Here is a 19,184-nt window from a genome sequence, read left to right as displayed (position 1 = left end):
AAAATAAATGTTATTTTTAAATCAACCAAATTACATTGTCTTTAATTGTCATTGACTTGTGTTTAGTACTGCATTTAACTGTCAAATCATATGTTGACGGGTTTGAGCATGTCATGTGTCCATCCCTCTGTGTAGATTCTCAATCATCCAGATGAGTTCTCTGAGGAAGTTGTAATTTAAAAGGTAGGGCAACTTGTCTCAGTAGTTGATTGTTGTGCACTAGTAGTGGTAATTTGGAGATTGGAAATTAATATCAATGATTATGAAACTGATTGATATCTAGAATTATTTACTATTAGTAGTAAATTTCGGGGCACCACCCTGTTACCAGGGACCAGTGTCCAAATTAGCAAAATCAGTATCAAGTCTCAAAACCGTTAACAGAAAGAGTAAATCCGAGCACTGGCCTTTATAAATCCAGCAATTGTCACAACTATAGCCACAACAGTCACAAACAACGACGGTTTAACATATAACGATTTATTCACAGCAATAATTATTCAAAATAACATCACTCTGGATAAATGGCTGTTCCGCACTTGTCGGAGCCAAGATGGTGACGGAGTGCCGTCGAATAAGCACCCGCCGGAGCCAAGATGGCGACTGGTTGCCGCGTGTGGATGTGTGTGAGGGGAGGAAAAGGAAGGAGAAAGAGCTGGCGGACGACGTCACCACAGTTGATTTTTACAATATCACTACACAATGGCCGAGCCGGCGAACGGAGTTCACGAGTCGAGTATTGGTCCTTCAACTAGTGATATTGCGCAATCACCGATCACGTGAAGGCCTACCAGAGATCTGTAGCACCAATTACTTTTGCAATTTATGGGATTTAGGGGAAGGAAAACAAAATAAAGCAAACGGATAAACTGAATCCCAAATAAACAAAAGACACGATGAAACAAAATGCAATGCACATTATTCTAATTGTCTCTGCCCAGACGAGCCTCTAACTTTGGCTGCTCCGGTCCTCTGGAGTGAGAGAGTTAAAAAGAGAGAGATCAGTTCCGAGGGTCCGCGACGCGTTCTTCAGCTCGGTCGAGCGGTCTTTGTTATCCGCAGACAACGGCGACGTGCTGAATCCCTCGGCGGCAGCGGGGAAGACCACGGAAGATGATTGTTCTTTGTTAGCTCCAGCTAACAAAGTTTGCGTACCGGTCTTCTCAGCACGTGGATCAGCTGATCGCGCGGCGGTCAGTGCTGAGTTTGAGGAGGGAAAAGAAAACAAACAAAAAAGGAGAAAACAGCGGTCTACACTCGTCCCGCGAGTTGAAGACTGTGACCTAGGATTTTGTGGTGGCAGGATCCAAATGTTTAGTGCTGCTCCCTTCGGCGACCCGGTTGAGACGAAAGCTGGGACAGCTCTCTACTCCAACTGGGGCACGGGGAAAAGCGATGATGGAGAGCCACTGAGCCTCTTTGTTACCTGTTTGACGTCACCGGGGACACTCTTGTACACAAACTGCCAGAGCGAACTGTATGTTGTTTCCAGAATCCGTAGACACTGATTTGTCTTGATGGTGACTAATTATACTATGAAAAGGTGAGAGTTATCCATAGTACAGACATCAAGAGAGCCCCATGCCCAGCAGATCAGTGCCAACCCTCTGTGTCAACAGGAACTTTTGATATCACAGAGCAGCCTGTACAAGCCAACAGGCTCTGGAAGGCAAGAAGGCATTGGCCTGAGACATGGACTGCTGGGGAGTAGAGAAACCAGGCTCAGACCTGTGATGGGTAAAATCTAATGCATAAACAAAGCTGCAAAGGGCTACTGAAGACTGGCAATGAACTTAACGAATCAAGTCCTCTTCTACAATAAGAATATAATACGACTTGTCCTCTTAAATTCTGTCAATACCTTGAAGTGGTCTACTCCACGTCTTCACAGACATATAGGTTTAAGATGAATATATTTCCAGTGGCATATTATTCCACTTGTATTGCTCTAGTTAGTATTTTAGCAGAGGGGCACCGTCAGTTAAGAGAGATGCTTCGGATTGTTAAAGGTAAAGGAGCCCCCAATTACCCCTCCTAATGGCACTAATGACAACAATAAAGCCCCCTCAATGCACTATACAATGTGCAATGTGAGCATTTCATAATGGCCTGCATGTGAGGCATTTAGGGAACATCTGTAAATTGTACCTCTGCAAAGGTTCTTGCTTTACATGGAGCCTCAGCAGTGCACGTATGTGTGATTTTACGCCGCAACGTCCACAGATCTTGTCTGCCTATAATTGTAGAACATTTGAATTATGTTTGCTAGATTTACATAAACACATCAATTGTTGAACATGGATTATTGCCCTTTTCTGTTTAATTAGTGCCAAAGGACATAACCTTTGTCGAACTGAACAGATGGCATGAAGAACACATGATCTTTTAAAAACAGACATGACATGTAATTCAAAATGCCTTTCAAAACATGCAATCATTTCATGGGTTTGAACAAAATAGAGAAAAACTTTGCTGCTTTCAAAATAATCAGAAATGTTTCATACTTTATGGTAAATTGTGAGCCAGTTTGTCTAAATAAATTGCAGATATAATTCAGATGTGACTCAGTGTAGAAATGTGGTTGTTTTTTTGTTTTTTACATTTTTTATGGTCATTTCCAAAAATAGAAAAACCTATACCAAAACTGACTTAACATTTATCTCTGTGAAGAGATAAAAATAACAAAGATGCTCAGAGAACTGCAGTAAAGTAAAATCAGTTACATGAATACATTCTAAGAATAAATGGATTTTGACTGATCACAGTTTTAAATTTTGTGTTATGGCTTGAACCATAATGCAGGACAAACAAAAAGTTGACATTTCATAATTTAAAAGCAGGAAAATATAAACAGAAAGTGAAATCAAGGAATGGGTGGTGGTCAGCACATCAAACAGAACCAGGTAAGTGATAAAAAAAAATGATGGACAGTGGAATTGATCAGTGTATACTGGGAAATAAGGAGCAGTTTAGCATTTGTGTGGGGAAGAATCAGGTGGTAGGGAGGTGATTGGATTAGAATTCCTGAGGATTCTTAACTTGGTTGAAATTCTGCTAACACAAAGTAAAAAGACCAAATTTTCTGAAACTACAGAAATCTCAAAATATTTAAGCAAAAAGTCCAAATACCTCAAAACTCCAAACAATACGTTTACGTCATTTCACTGCAGGTAGATTTTCACAGATTTTAAATTATAGTAAATATATAATCACAGTCTGTGAAAATAAAACATTTGATCGGTTAGTAGGTCATGCTAAAAGGAAGCTTTCTTTTACTAAATATCATGTCTCAAGAGAATGCAGAAAAACTCGTAAATGCATTTGTTACCTCTAGATTGTAATTCATTACTATCAGGATGTCTCAACAATTCTCCGAAAAGTTTTTGGTTGATCCAGAATGCTGCTGCATGAACACCAACAATAACTACATAAAGAGATTTCACAAATTTCTCCTGTCTTATCTTCTCCTCATTGGCTCCCAGTAAGATTCATAATAGAATTTAAAATCTCTTTCCTAACATACAAAACTCTGGCTGACCAAGCTCCATCATATCTCAAAGAGCTCATAGTTCCTTATTGTCCCAGGAGGTCACTTTGCTCTCTGGGTGTAGCTTTATTTATGGTTCTAGAGTCTCCAAGAGTAAATCCGTAGGCAGATCTCTCAGCTTTCAGGCTCCTCTTATATTGAACCAGCTCCTACTGTAGTATTGGTCCAGGGAGCAGACTCTACTTTCAAGGTCAGGCTTAAAACCTTCCTCGATGATAAAGACTATAGTTAAATGTGACAGTTTTATTCCTCCTTAGATATGCTGTTATAGACCAAGACTATCAGGGTATACACTGAGCAGCTCTCATTGTCTCTCTCTCAACCCCAGAGGTCAGGGCAGATGGTTCCCATCCCTGAGTATGGTTCTGTCTGCACTTTCTGCCTCTTAAAGGAAGTTTTTCCTTGTGTTAGGTTTTTGTTATGCTTATGCTTTAATTACTTTTATTACACTTATTGCAATTTTGCCCATAAAGAAATGTCAAGTCGTTGATTAAAGAAGGTTAAAAGCATTCATTCCATGGTGCGAAGAACCAACACAAAGAGAGACAAGTCATGACTTAGAAAGGAAATTTCCTGCAGCTTATACCCACACATTCACACACATTCCCTATCTGCTGTATGAATACTGTGAGTCATCTGTGGTTCACTGAGATACTCGATCCCAATATGTCCTTCAAGTTAAGTTAAGTTAAGAGGTACAATGCAGGAAACTGGCGGATGGAGGAATATAACACATACAGCTTAAGAAAGTTCAGCCGCAAGAGACATGAGGCAAAATAGGGAAATAAGAAAGGAGGTTGTGCTTTTCATTGTTTCAGGCAGCCATGCCATTGGATTAGACAGGGTCGTGTACCAAGAGGCTGGAACCCGAACTTCAGCGATCGATCATATTACTGTTTTGAAAGTGTATATTATTCTGTGTAACCTCTATTATGCATCTTTTTTCTGGGAAGTTGGTCAGCCAGGCTGACTGCAATTTTCTGAACAGAAAAGGTCCTTGTACAAGCTTTTTAAACCTCCAATTAAACATTTGATAGGGGAATAGAGCATTTCTTGTGAGTCCTTTGGCAAACAAAAGAACATGCTTACATTTGCCGCTGTCACCGAGTGTTTGCTCATTTAAAGTTTGCTCTCTTTAAATAGCTCAGAGTGCCATAACTCTGCTATGATTTGGTGCTATACAAGTAAATTTGGTCTGACATCACCTGGCAATTTTGTGTTAAGGGAACAAATTCCAATTTTATTTTTAATTAATTCGTCATGCTCTGACTACAGAAATAATCTCAGTTTGTATTCAGAAACTGGACCTTGAAATGAGCTTCCAGGGCTTTGTAAATTAGTGACGTCACACAAAAAAATCTGTTGTTTTTAAATGTTAACTTGCTCTAACACGTGCGTTCCGTTTCAAATGATTCAGCAGGAAAAGGTTATTTTTCCTGCTTTTTATTGCTCCATCACATGACCGCACCTGAAATCAGGTCACTTCCATAATATTACCATCACATGACAGTTTCGTCTCTCCGGCCCCCTCGCGTTTCTGCACGCACCGACTGGCTGCGAGTGAGGCTGGGGGGCGGCACCGCCCGCTCCGATTGGCCGGCAGTGTATCCTTAACGCGGCGCTTCCTGGTTCTCTGCAAGTGGGAGAAACTAAGAAGTTTTTCTGTAAACCTTTGCCACGTTGGGAAAGCCAGACAGTCGACAGAGTGCTCAACATGTTCCCCAGAAGCGGAAGCGTCCTGGCCGTCGCCATCTGCTTTTTGGGTGCCGCACATTGCAGGTTTTCCACCCTCGACAACATTAAACCAGCAGCCGGTGACGGAGTGCAGGGAAGAGCCGTGGACGAGCTGCTGAGGCGCCTTCTCGGCAAGAGGTCGGCGGAGTTTATCGTGTCAGTGAACAGGACCCTTTCCAACGACACCCTGGATGTGTGCGAGCTCAGGTCCGCTAAAAACAATAAGATCGTGGCCACGGGAAGCACTGGGGTGGCTCTGGCCTCCGGCATTTACAATTACCTGAAATATTTCTGCAACTGTCATGTTTCCTGGTCCGGAGACCAACTGGATCTGCCCAGTCCTCTGCCGAGGCTGACCGGCGTCTTGCGCATCAGTACCCAGCACAGGTCAGCGGACCGCCGGCTGTGCGCTCTTTTGGCTGTTCCGTATTTCTATCGCAATAGAATGTGAAGTCTTGTTTATGCAGTCAGTTTCCTCTATGTGAGAGATACAAATGCAACGTTAGAATTTCTGATTTTATTTATTTATTTATTTATTTATTTATTTATTTAGATTGGAGTTACATTTACATTACATTTCAGAGAGTACACACATACACACACACAATAGAGTGTGTGTGCTCTGCACAAACAGAGCTTTACTGCAAAGAGGAAGCACTGACTGAAGTTGAAATCTCATTCATTGGCGACCTGAAGAGATGCTGAGCTAAACTCTTGCTTCCCTGTAAATATGTCTTTAATGATATTAGTAAAACTTTGTGAATAAGAGCATCATGTTGATGGGATATGACACCCAGTAACCCCCTCTGAATGCAGCACAGCTAAACCGGTGGGTGCTGACAAATGGAGTGCTGTCACACATGATCTGTTGTTGTTCACACTATGGAAACTTGTAACATGGTCGGGCCCATTAAAGGACACTTCCTTTCAATTATCCGTAGCGCATTAAACCTGCCTCAGCTCACCCCAGTTATGTTATGTGCACAGTAGTTAGATTGAAAATGACATGGCAGACATGCAAAAGTTGGATTTTCCCATGGCCATAACTTAGTGGTAGAGGGAAAGTCTTGGGCGATTGGATACATTGATTAGGAACCACAGTATACAAAAACCTAAATACTGTAAATGCCTTTTGCAGAGTATTAATTGTCCAGTTACCCTGGCTGTTTTTACAAGCAGTGGAGTCACCCCCCCATCCCCTTTAGGGTGAATACAGGTTTAAGAGACTTACGCAGTGGCTTTACTTTTGAAAACCAGAATTTCACGTCAAATTTTCTAGACTGTTTATGATTGTTGTTTGCAAACAATATATTTGTGTGTTTGTGTCTAGATTTCGGTATTATCAAAATGTCTGCACATTTAGCTACTCCTCTGTGTGGTGGGACTGGCCAAGATGGGAAAGAGAGATTGATTGGATGGCTCTCAATGGAATCAACCTGCCACTGGCGTTCACTGGACAAGAAGCTCTGTGGCAAGAGGTAAGAAGCAATCTGTCAACCTGAAAGTGACCACACTTAATCGCCATAAAAACACAGGAACACAGTTTGAAAACAGCCCTCAATATTGTGAATACTTTCAGGTTGAATTGAATGACACTTCAAACTTGACATGTGCAGCACCAAGTGAAAATTAACTCATGAACTCTTTGTGTACCTTTTAGGTTTACCGTACCCTTGGGTTGAACCAGTCAGAGATCGAGGCGTTCTTCTCGGGCCCTGCATTTCTCGCCTGGAATCGTATGGGAAACATGTTTAAATATGGCGGGCCTCTGCCACAGTCCTGGCACGTGAACCAGCTCTCCCTCCAAGTACTGAAACACTTAAAGCTACCATGTACAGCAACACCCTCTTTGGGTCCCCTAAGAGGTCATGTTTAGGGATGCACCGATACCACTTTTTTCCAAAACAAATAGTGTACGAGTACTTTGTATAAAGTTACTTAGAATTTTATCGTCTGTTATTTGAACAACATTCCTCAGAAGGATTTTCTTTCTACATGGGTGACTGTACTGCAGTGAAACTTGTGACAAACACAAATTTAACAAAATTGTCATATACTGACAATCAACATTAGTGATTTTATAAGCATTGCACTGCCACACATACGGCAAGATTTCAGCAAAACTTTGCCATATACTGAGTACTGACATTTAACAAAAGTGCTTTAAACATGGCCCTGCCACACGTATATACATACACATTCTGCTTTGTTTTCGTCACTCTCATTCATCTGAAAATAGTTCCACACTGCTGACATGACTCCTTGCTTCCCACCTTGCAGTCAAGTGCTGTAAACCATGTGCTGCGGTAAAGTAGTGGTATCGGTGGCAATTTTGTGTATGAGTACTCATGGCCAGTATCAGACTGATATGAGGAATGAACTGGTTTTGCACAGTTTTAGTCCAGTCTATCATGCTTCTGCAGATCGAATAGCCTTTGTTTGTAAGAAGATTGTATTCACCATTGTAAAAGGTGGAACGTTCAGGCAGCTTTTTAATGTGTTTACTCAAGCACTACAATGTAGTAAAAAAATGTAAGTATTTGTAGTTTATTTACACAAATGCTGTAATCAGGTAAATTAGTATATGATCAACTACTGTCCCCAACCCAAATAGCCTGAAACACTAGAGTAAGTAACATGAGATCACAATTCAAGTAGAAAGAGACTGTGCAAGAAGCAATGTACGATTCCAACAGTTTGAGTAATAGTGATATAAGCAAAGCTGCAAAAATGTGAACCCCTTTGCCATAAAGTAGCATTAAGGGCCCTTTTAAGTGGGAGGTTGGTGTGAAATTATCATGATCAGATTTTGGATGCCTTCACATGACTTTTTTCTTTCTTTGCAGTTTAAAATCTTGGAGAGAATGAGGTCATTTGGGATGATTCCTGTGCTACCAGCCTTCTCCGGGAACATACCCAAGGGATTACTCAGGTGATGCAACATTTCACTCTTGTGCGTTATTCTGGTTTTCTGTGGGACATTCCAATGTAACCAGATGTGGACCTTTGAGGCTGTTACAAATGAATGCAAATAAGACTTTTCCAAACGACATACCCACCACAATCTCATCTAAGATAAGTCATGAAAGCGTGGTGGCCAACTTTGCTGATCTCTTTTATGTTTGTTATTTTTAATGTACCTTTTTATCACCTTTTTTGAATTTTTTTGTACTTTTTGTAAGATATGATTGTACTTATGTACCTGTGTCATCTTTAGCTAGTTCAGATCACAATACATCTAAACCCATGTGACTCTGGGTTTAAATTCTGCTCCTTCGTCTCTACGGGTGAAGAAGTATTTAGATCTTTTGTGTAAGTTAAAATATTAAACCTTTGGTCTTAAATAGCCAAACAGATAGAAAAAGCCTGCAGTGAAAATGCCATGCCAGTGAAAAGGGTGCAGTATTTAGGGAAATCTCTAAGTAGAATTTGGTTATGATTTTAATAATTATGTTAAAACCTTTATTGTCATTCAGGTGATTGTGGTGACAAAACAAACTTCTCTGAGATTGTACAATCACCTGAATAATTTTATCTTCATTGGCTTAGTGTTAGCTCTTTGTATTTTGAGGGAGTGGATTCTCCCTGTTGTTCCACTATGATTCTACAGGAGAAACCAAACCAGAAAAGAAAAACCAAACACCGGCTTTACGAAGGGCCCTCAGTGTTACTACAACACCCTGAATAGAGATGGCACTCTTAACAGGTTTTACTATTAACTGCGATTTCAAACCTAATGTAGATTCGGGGGGTTGGGGAAGCCAGCTAATTATCAGAATGCCTTTATTGTCATATATTGTAAAACGGAAGGTGATGCAGACTTAAGGTGTGAATAGGAAAACATCAGACACAACAACTAATAAATAATTTCGAAATTTACATTGACATTTTAAGCAGTCTGTTTAAATTCTAAACCTTTTGACTCACTGGAGTGTTTCTCGTCTCTCAGGTTGTATCCAGATGCAAATGTGACCAGACTGGGGCCCTGGGCTAATTTCAACTGCAGCTTCTCATGCTCCTATGTCTTAGACCCTCGGGATCCACTCTTTCTCCAGATTGGAACCCTGTTTCTTTCCCAGGTGGTGAAGCAGTTTGGGACAGATCACATCTACAACACAGACACATTTAATGAGATGACTCCTCCCTCCTCTGACCCTGCCTATCTGTCTGCAGTCAGCCGCTCTGTGTTTGCCTCAATGACTGAAGGTGAGTGTCTGTATCACACACTTCCTGTTCACAATGTGAGTTTAGAATCTGACAGTGCCTATAAACTGGCTGAATACTGATATTTTGGGACGCAAGTACAACATTTCCATTTGATAACCCATCTGTCCTAGGCAGACAGCCCCCATACCTTAAGCACCCTGCTGATTTTCAGCTATGTCTAAGACCTGTCAACTTCTTGTCTTTGACAGAAATCTTTTTTTTTTTTTTTTCCTCAGTTGATCCTCAGGCCATTTGGCTGATGCAAGGCTGGCTGTTTTTCAGCGAAGCAGCATTCTGGAAGCCAGAGCAGATTAAGGCACTGCTACATGGGGTGCCCCTTGGACGAATGATCGTACTAGATCTGTTTGCAGAGACAGAGCCAATTTACTCCTACACTGAGTCTTTCTATGGACAGCCATTTATCTGGTGCATGCTGAATAACTTTGGAGGTAACAGTGGCTTTTTTGGCACAGTGGAAAGTATCAATTCGGGACCCTTTAAAGCTTTGACTTTTCCGAACTCATCCATGGTGGGCATGGGAATGACTCCTGAAGGCATTGAGCAAAATCCTGTGATGTATGAGTTGATGAGTGAGCTGGCATGGCGCAAGGAGCCAGTCAACCTGTCCAAGTGGGCATCTCTATATGCAGTGCGCCGATATGGCAGCACACAGGAGAACCTGACAGCTGCATGGATTCTCCTGTTCTCCAGTGTCTATAACTGCACTGTGCCACATTATCGAAACCACAACCATAGCCCTCTGGTGCGCAGGCCTTCCTTTCACATGAATGGCGGCCGTTGGTACGACCCAGCTGACTTGTATAAAGCCTGGAAACTGATAATAGAGGCGGCTCCCTCTCTCATGTCCAAGGAGACGTTCCAGTACGACCTTGTGGATGTGACTCGGCAGGTCCTTCAAGTACTCACAGCATCTTTCTACCAGGACATTGCTGATGCCTTCCAGCACCAAAAGCTGCCAGAGCTGCTGGTTGCAGGCGGTGTGCTGGTTTATGACGTCCTGCCTGAGCTCAACCATTTGTTGAATAGTGACCGCAATTTCCTGTTGGGGACATGGCTGGCGCGGGCAAGATCTCTGGGCCTGAATGAGAAAGAAGCGCAGTTATATGAAATCAATGCCAGAAACCAGATCACCTTGTGGGGTCCAAGTGGTGAGATCCTTGACTACGCCAGTAAAGAGTGGGGGGGACTCATGGAGGACTACTACGCCCAGCGCTGGGGGTTGTTTGTCAACATGCTAGTGGAGTGCCTGGACAGTGGACGACCATTTAAACAGGACACCTTCAACCAGGCAGTTTTTCAGGTAGAAAAAGGATTTGTTTACAACGGCAGGAAGTACCCAACTGAACCTCAGGGAGACGCATATGAGATCGCACACAGAATCTTCCTCAAGTACTACCCACAGGCCTTAAAGAGATTATAGTGAGCAGAGAACATACTAGTGGAAAAACTTGTCTCAAATCACAGCAAGAAGAATGTATTTCTCCACAGATTTGATGGTGGTCCCAAAACATTTTGATGTAGGAAATGAAACAGCCAGAAATTTTGGTTGTTTTGCACATGTAGTGAAATCTGTACTGTAAATTCACACCATTCATGCCTTACAAAATAGGAGGGGACAGAGCAGGAGACGACAACATGGTAATGATTTCTAGAAAATTGTGTAATGTTCATTAATGGTTATGATGTGTGGTTTTGTGAATTTGTTGATTCTGTTTCCGATCAACTAATCCTAAAGAAATATGTCAGCATAAAATGATGCTTTTTTTTTTTTTTTTTCCCCCCCTCACAGAAGGATGTTTAGCTGGAGTCTCCTTCTGTGGCATATCTTAACACAGTGAGTGGGAGTAGGGACCGGCTAGCCTGGCGGTTTTATGAGTGGTTGGATGCAGGAACGGTTTTTAGTTGAATAATAATCTGCTGCCACTCTTCATGCTAAAATAGGCAAACGATTCCTTGACTCCATGATTGGAAATATGCCAACTCACTCAGAGACAGAACAGAAGAGCACATGTCCTAAAATGATGAGCTGTCGCTATAAATCACAGACCCCACACAGTAACTGCACTGGTTGATCTACAGACACTACCTGCAGCTAGTACAGAAGCAGTTACCAGCCAATTTTCAACCTAATTTACAGTTTCTTGCTCACATGTTCCATTGCACATTGAGTTTTTATAAAGGGATTTTTTTTTAATGCAGACAAACTGGAGGCACCTTAGCAGTTGAGTTTTTTTCTTCATTTCCCAGGTGGCATTTCCTTTTAAAGTTGTACATTTATATGAAAACTCAAACTGAGGCACATCACAAGTCACTTGGTTTCTGAAGTGTTGAAAACTTTTTTTTTTCTATTTCTTCTGAAAAGTCGAGAATTAGTTGAGTTTTGAGTTTTGGGAAATTTGTTTTGTTGTTTATTTTTGTATTTTTATTAATTAAACTTTTGTGATTCTTCTACTCAGGCATGTCATAAAGATCTTAAAGTTATGTGACTAATACACTGATTTAATTCTCACTAACCAGCAATGATATCTTCTCACTTCCCTCTAGCCTCTCTATTCCAGCATGTTTTGGGCAAGAAAAAGGGAACAAAGACTAAAGCAGAAACTCCAAGTGTACTTTCACATCCAATGAGTCGAACAAAGTCCAGAAAATTGGACCACATGACACTGATCTTATCTTCCCTTGACTGACTTCTTGTCCATGTCAGACATGGATAGGCTCTTAACTTCAAACAAATCCAATTACAACAATTCCAATCTAACTCAAGTAAAGAGAAATGTACTACACAGGTGTTGTGCTCACATGACAGGTCTCAATGTGATCTGTACTTGTTGACAATTCTTGCTGTCTGAAAGTTGGCAGTTAGTTAGTCATCACAAGAACCAAAACAATTTGATTTATGGGTTTTTTTTTTTTTATTGTTGAAAAAATAATAATTTTCTAATTTGTTGTGCTAGAGGGACTTTGTCTTTTGTAGTTCCTCTCGTTGTGTACACTGACATATTCTGTTCTGTTTCAGGCTCATTTTTTGTTTTAAATCCAGTATATCAAAATTCAGACACTAGAAATCCACACTGAGCAGGTTCAAGTTCTCACTAAGCTGGAGTTGGATTCAGACCTAGGCTGCTCCTGTCACCCCTTCTTTCCATCAACAGGTTTTGTTTCCATGTTAACAGCGCAGCAACAGCTCACAAACATTCACAATGTTAACGTCCTTCAGCACACAGAACTCACAGTGGTAATCCCAGTCAGCTGAGCTAATTAGACCTGAAGGTTTCCATCAGATGTCACATGAAGACAACTGTGGTACTTCACAACCAATCAGAGACAGACACACTTTTCTTTGCATCATGTGTCCACTAGGGGGAAAAAACACACAAAATGCAGCTTCATTCGTAAACTAATCTTATTAACAAATGTAGTGAAGGATATGACTCGAGAATTATTCAGCTGGTTCAACCTATACAAGTTAGCATCACAAATAGAAAAGAGAATTGCCAAATTGTTTCAGTCAGAGCAGTGTCTGATTGGCTGAGAAGATTCTACTTTCTCTTCCTGGAGCTCATTAAGGAACCATACTGTTGATTTTGCATATTTCACACACAAACAGAAGGACTACTAGCTTTACATTACTGCCAGCTGTGTATCAAAGCACTCAGTGGTTATGGTTTCTGACCGAGGAAAAATTCTGCCACATCTTAGTTTGCAGCTTTTGCAGTTCTTGTTGCGTTAGTTTAATTGTTATAAGTACTAATGACACTGTTTAAAAAAAAAAATATATATATATATATGTATATGTATATATGTATATGTGTGTGTGTGTGTGTGTATATATATATATATATATATGTATATATATATGTATGTGTATATATATGTATATGTGTATATATATAGACACAAAAAGACAAAAGTGTAAATTAAATAGGGTACAAATGTCAAAATTCTCCTTTTCTTCTTCCAAATTGCTTTAGAGATTTAGAATCACAATTTAGAATTTACACTGCTGTTTGCAATAACCATGCCAATTTATTGATTATAACCAAAGTTGTGAGACATTACGGAGAATTTTAAACCAAATAAAAGCCACAATTTACTTAACTCATTCCAAATATGATTTCAGTGGAAATAACCTGATAATGACACACAAAGCAAATAACGTTTATAATAAAAGTTTTAATATAATTTATTAAAGTTGGCAGTAATGTAAAACTTGCATTATTGTGGTTATGGTGTCACACCAGCTTTCATGGATAGTGACTTGCTATATACTCTGTTCACAGGAGATAAAGATGTGCAAGATGTCATAAGCTGGCTGTTCCACTAGTCTGCAGTGGTACAATAATACAATGCAGTGAGAGATATATATTCAACAGAATGACTCCTAGTTTCGCATTTAGTCCTGATGACTAAACTGTGATGGAGTCATTCATTTCCAGTCTGGGTTAGGGTGCATCCAGGAATTACTCTGCAAAATTCTGAGGCAGTAGAGGTGAATGGCATTAGTAAGGTTCAGATTCAGACTCTTCACTGATGGAACAGAAACACCTTAATTTCCAAACATGCAGCATATGCATTTTGCACAGCTTTAGTCACATTTGGCCTTCAACATAAATTGTAAAGCAGTCAGCCATTACACCAGGGTTCAGGTAAACAACAACAAAGGTCCAAATGACTTTATATGTATCTGTACATGATGTATTGCAAACTGCTCAAAATTCATTTAATACCTTCTTTATACCTTTCTGGCAACCATCAGTCTCCATTCATTTCACTGTGCTATGAGGATTTAAAGGTAATTAAGAGATAATATTAATCACATTAAACCTGAAGAGAGCATTGTTCAGTAATTAAAGACCTTTGCAGTGTACAATTTGAATCAACTGGAGTCTTTCATATAACTTGATTTGTTAAATGGTGGATTTGAAGTGCCAGAGATGGTGTACTGAACTAAACCCAGTGGCTGCCTGATAGGAGAATGGAACAAGCCGAGTGAGCTAAAACACGGGTCTGCTTCAACTGATCGGCTGTACTGTAAGGAAGAAAAAACGAGTTATGAGTGAGATCTTCCCCACAAACCCTTCCGGTCCTTAAAAATAAAAGCAAACAAACAAACAAAAAACATCAACTGCAGCTTTTAAGTCTTCTGAACACAGCGTTGAAACCAAATGCAGTTGCATGACTGTGATTCAATGATCAAAGCAATTCAATCAACAATGCCCTGTATACAAATGCATGATATGCTTTCTGTTAGTTAAAAAGCTAGAAAAACATGGATTAACAAAGCTGCCAGTATGATCAACAATCAATCATTAAAATAGACATGGAGACATGAACAGAAAATAAGGCAGTGTAAAAAAAATAAAATAATAATAATTAAAAAAAAATAAATTCTTTTCTAACTCCTGTAAATGTCCCGTAAGAGTCCTAAACTCACATTGATTATCTAGTTCATTAAAAAGGAACAATGATATAGAAAATATATTCTAATAGTTTGCTTCTCTAGCTTCAGATATAAATTATATTACACCTAATTGAATTTACTAAAGATGAGGGTTTTCATTATGTTCAATATATTTACATATTACAAGCTGAAGAGACCTATGTTTATCACTGGCCAAAAATCAATGCGTGTCTGTGGTGTATTTTGGCAGTGAGATTTTGTGTTACATTTTTAAAGCAGCTCCACAGTTACTGTTAAGCCTTTAAGAATAAATAGGTAAAAGTATTTCTGTCTTAAGAACGCATAGCTGACCCTCATACACTGAGCTGTTGAATCTCTTTCCATGAGGACACAATTCATTTGCTGTCATCACATTGGAAAGTAGAGTCCGACTAAAAACTCTACTGAGAGCTTGAGTCTATAACTTGTCCTCTCTATTGTGCTTTAAAGGTGCATATTACCAAACATATTTGGACTTCAAATGATTGAAATTACCACAAGCTAAACAGTTTACCTGCCTGCCCTGGGAGCATGGAGCCACATTAGTAATCCTGACTTGCCCCCCTCCACCCCGTGTCATAAAGTTGACTAATTGGGTTTTAAAATCTCCTAATGAAGGTCATGGAGGTCACACAGCTGAAATCTCGACAATAATGGTGTTTCTTGGTCAAGCAGACCTCCATTTGTTTTATTGAAAAAATAAATAATCAAGTCATGACTGCAAAAAAAAAAAAAATCAAATCTTTTGACAAGACACGAGTAGCCAGGGTAGCTTTGAGCTTCCAGACAGCAACCACAGCTACAGGAATTACACATAGTGGTTGGTCATGAATATGTATATAAAACCTGAATATCACCAACATTAGTCCATCCATCACCAAATATCTGATTTAACTTGAGCAGTATTAATCAGTGAAGCTGTTGCTTTACCCTGTGTAAACTTTGATGTAGTGCCTCCGGCATTACTGGTCATGCAGTGACATTTCTGACAATCTAAAGCAAATATTTGGGAAGCAAATGGTGGCCTTTTCCAATTGTTCCAATCCATTTAAATACAACACAATGAATTGAAAGCACAAAGCAACATATGGTTCAAGTTAGACTAATGGCACACAAAAAGCACAGCAAAGAGCACAGGCTTCAGAAAGTGTTTTAGCAGCAAGACATATACAATGATTAAAATATCCACAGTAAAAGACAACACAATAAGGTTAATATAAGATTACACCAAGATTAAGAGGTAAAACACAATGAGATAAGACTATAAAACAATTATTAAGAGCTGAACAACCAGACAGCATGAGGATCACCTTGTAGGACAATAGTAGTAGTAATAAACATTTTTCTTACAATAAATTTACCTGAGTTAGAAACCTTTAGACAGTGGTTTAAACAAAAACAAATTGACAACCCGACTTAAACGTCAACACTCTCAGACTTTCTAGTTTTACTTGATCCTCACAAATTAATAGTAAATCTATGCAAGCTAATCCTCAAGGCAGAGTAAAGGTTAACGAAACAAATTCAGTTAAAATCTGTGGATGCCCAAATGTTGATAAAGGAAAAAGATTTGAGTGCTATAGAAGAATTATTTTACCTTTGCATTATTCTACATATGAGTTTATGTAGTTTCCTAGTGAGGTTTGAATAAAAGGAATTCACCCATACTGCAGTTTTCAAACTGAAATGCTGGGATCAGCACAGTTCCTGATCTGTGCGCCATTATTGAAATCATTATCTGCTACTGAGCCTGCATATTATTAGATTTGTTTCGAGGACAACCCAGAAAAAATTCAACAACCAGTTAAATATTTTGAGCAGGAAATATAGAATTAAATCAGCCACGTCTGATATATCTCCATTCCTTATATGGCTTCTAATCTATCAGTTGTCAAATCAATCCTTCGCTTTTAAAGTAAAATCATGCCATTTTACCCTAATAACTGCTTCAAAATCATTTTGACAGTACTAGGGAGCATGCAATGCTTTATGGCACAATGTCATACATTGCCATACACAACAACTGGTTGTCAGCCAGTTAGAAGTTGAAGCTAGCTTGGGGCTCTCTGTATTGACCAAAAAAAGTGAAGAGACCAGCGCACAGACTGTTGTGGGTTTGCATATTCTTGGACAAACAGCCAGATGCTGATGTGCTATGAGGGGATATTCCATGTATGATTTCTGGTTTGGAATGAGATGATTTTGTGTTTTTTGGCATTGTTCTCTCTAACAGATGTAGCAGCTGTTACTTTCTGGGGGTACACTGCTTCTAATACTGGCTCCTGCTCAAAACCTAACAGAGATCCTTACACCTGTGTCACAGTGTTTTTGTAGAGGTCACTGTCTAGTACAATTAAAGTTATATTGCGTCTCTCTAATGGATGCACTGGTTGGCCATGGAGGAATGCTATAAGGCCATTTGCATGATGTGCGGATGAAAACTGTTTTGATGAGCTTTCTCAAAACACAAAGTGTGGTTGGGTAATCCCACTACAACAGTATCAAAATATAAGTAATTTCATATGACATAGTGGAGGTACAAGAAATTCAATTGAAGAAATTCTAAAAGTTATGAATTTGGCAATCTTAAGAAAAGCCCCACAATGGCCTGATACAACCAGAGAGGTCAGAGGATCAGTTACTCTTGTATCAATGCTATAAAAATATAAATTTAAATAGATTTTAAGTGGATGCAATATAAATGCATTCTAAAGCTGAGGTCAGGTAGGTGGGACTTGTCTGAGCATCAGTAAACCAGACAGCTGAAGATGTTGTGTTTAAGTGCAGGGTTGTAATGCCTTCATGGACTGATTAGTGCATGTAGTGCTGCTGATCACAGGCAGTCCAAAGCTCTACCGCCTCTACTCTGCCACAGACAGACACAGATGCACAAACACAGACAGACACACAACTGATGGACCATCACGATCATGTGAGATGATGATGTTGATAATATGATGATGGTTCAGTATTCACTTCTTTTGATTCTTTCCTCTCTCCTCTGAAAGCATTTGTCTTATGCGAAGGGGTGACAGGGAGGAGAGCGTGGTTGAGCTTCAGTCGGTCAAGAGGTCTGTGGAGTGGGAGCAGAGTGAGAATTCTAAGCGGCATCGCAGAGAATCTGCTCAAGCACCATCAGAAGGTGCTTGAGGCCGTAAATGTAGCCGTGATCAAGACTCTCGCTAGGGAAAACGTGGGCAAAGTCGATCATCCTGACCTCGACTTCTATGTTGCTCCCACTCACGTCTGTGGCATCTTCGTCTTGTCTCTCTAGCTCTTCATCCCTCCTGCTAATGATGCTGTCCTCCTCTGCTTCCTCCACCTTCCTTTCCAGTTGTGACTTGTTTCCATTTCCATTAGTCGGCTGCTGTGACTCACTTGTTCGTTTCCATGTAGAGTTGTCCTCTTGACACAGAACTAAGTTGTTAGCTCCAGAAACCGAGCTCACCATCGTCTCCACAACCGCATCAGCTCCACTGCTCCCATGGAGGTGACCTTTGGCACAGAGGTGGTTGCAGTGGCCATGTTTCCTGTGGTTGGTATAAACGGTGGGCAGGCTGCAGTCCCAGGGCAAAACCACCTGTAAGTTGTTGTTATTATTCTCGGCCAGCTCCTCTTCTTGTCCTGTCCCTCCCTGTCTCACTTTGCTGTCCCCCCTCTGACAGCTGTCACCTCCTGAGGACAAAATGCTGCTTTTCATCATGGTCGGGTTGATTGACTGGGTGCTAAGGAGGGAAGAGAGGGAGGAGGAGGAGGAGGAGGAGGAGGAAGAGCAAGGGAGACCCTCATAGACGAAGAGAAGGGAGCTGGCGTAGAAGGCTAACTGCTGCTGAGACTCAAACCACTGGAGGATTTGCTGCACCCTATGGATGCTGGCTGACACTGCATCCTTCCTCAGACACACACCATTATGGAAGAATTTAGCCAGGCCTAAAGGAGAGGGGAGGAGTGGGAAGGAAACAAGGGGGAAAAAAAAAAAAAAAAAAAAGGAAAAGAGACAAGAGAAAAGTGGTGAGAAGAAAAAAAACAAGAGAGAGATAAATGGAGCTGTCTTTGATTCAGAAATATTATCAAGACATATCTGATAGTATTCTTCATGTTTCAGTCAACACCCTTTAAAAAAACCAGAGACCATATCTCATTTATTCTTGATTATAACAACAGTGAAATTGGAACTTATTCGATATTAACATACGAAACTGCACCTTTTACACCTTAGTATTTTTCACATATGTA

At 40.2% G+C, this 19,184-nt stretch overlaps 2 protein-coding genes across 3 annotated transcripts in view; one reads left to right on the top strand and one right to left on the bottom strand.

The window, feature by feature from the left end:
- The first annotated feature begins 5,188 nt into the window (after positions 1–5,188).
- Positions 5,189–14,415, top strand: naglu (N-acetylglucosaminidase, alpha). The gene is made up of 6 exons (XM_029528450.1): positions 5,189–5,668; positions 6,612–6,759; positions 6,942–7,088; positions 8,128–8,213; positions 9,231–9,487; positions 9,724–14,415. Exons 1-6 carry the CDS (start codon positions 5,262–5,264, stop codon positions 10,926–10,928), a joined length of 2,250 nt encoding a protein of 749 aa, XP_029384310.1. The 5' UTR covers positions 5,189–5,261; the 3' UTR covers positions 10,929–14,415.
- The window catches only part of ipmkb (inositol polyphosphate multikinase b), a 22,337-nt gene continuing 16,814 nt past the window's right edge, over positions 13,662–19,184 (bottom strand). For both annotated transcript variants that reach the window (XM_029528451.1, XM_029528452.1), the window contains one exon: positions 13,662–18,878. In XM_029528451.1, the coding sequence (XP_029384311.1) occupies positions 18,049–18,878 (830 nt within the window). In that variant the 3' untranslated portion in view covers positions 13,662–18,048. The remainder of the gene's footprint in view (positions 18,879–19,184) is intronic.

The sequence above is a fragment of the Echeneis naucrates genome, chromosome 19 (assembly GCF_900963305.1).
Source record: "Echeneis naucrates chromosome 19, fEcheNa1.1, whole genome shotgun sequence".
NCBI classification, from domain to species: domain Eukaryota; kingdom Metazoa; phylum Chordata; class Actinopteri; order Carangiformes; family Echeneidae; genus Echeneis; species Echeneis naucrates.
This window is presented reverse-complemented; position numbering and strand designations above follow the sequence as displayed.

Excerpts from the sequence above, each read along its gene's own strand:
- naglu (XM_029528450.1), top strand. The coding sequence starts at position 5,262 with ATGTTCCCCAGAAGCGGAAGCGTCCTGGCCGTCGCCATCTGCTTTTTG. Across the intron at positions 7,089-8,127 it reads TGAACCAGCTCTCCCTCCAA|TTTAAAATCTTGGAGAGAAT; the intron begins GTACTGAAACAC and ends CTTTCTTTGCAG. Across the intron at positions 8,214-9,230 it reads ATACCCAAGGGATTACTCAG|GTTGTATCCAGATGCAAATG; the intron begins GTGATGCAACAT and ends CTCGTCTCTCAG.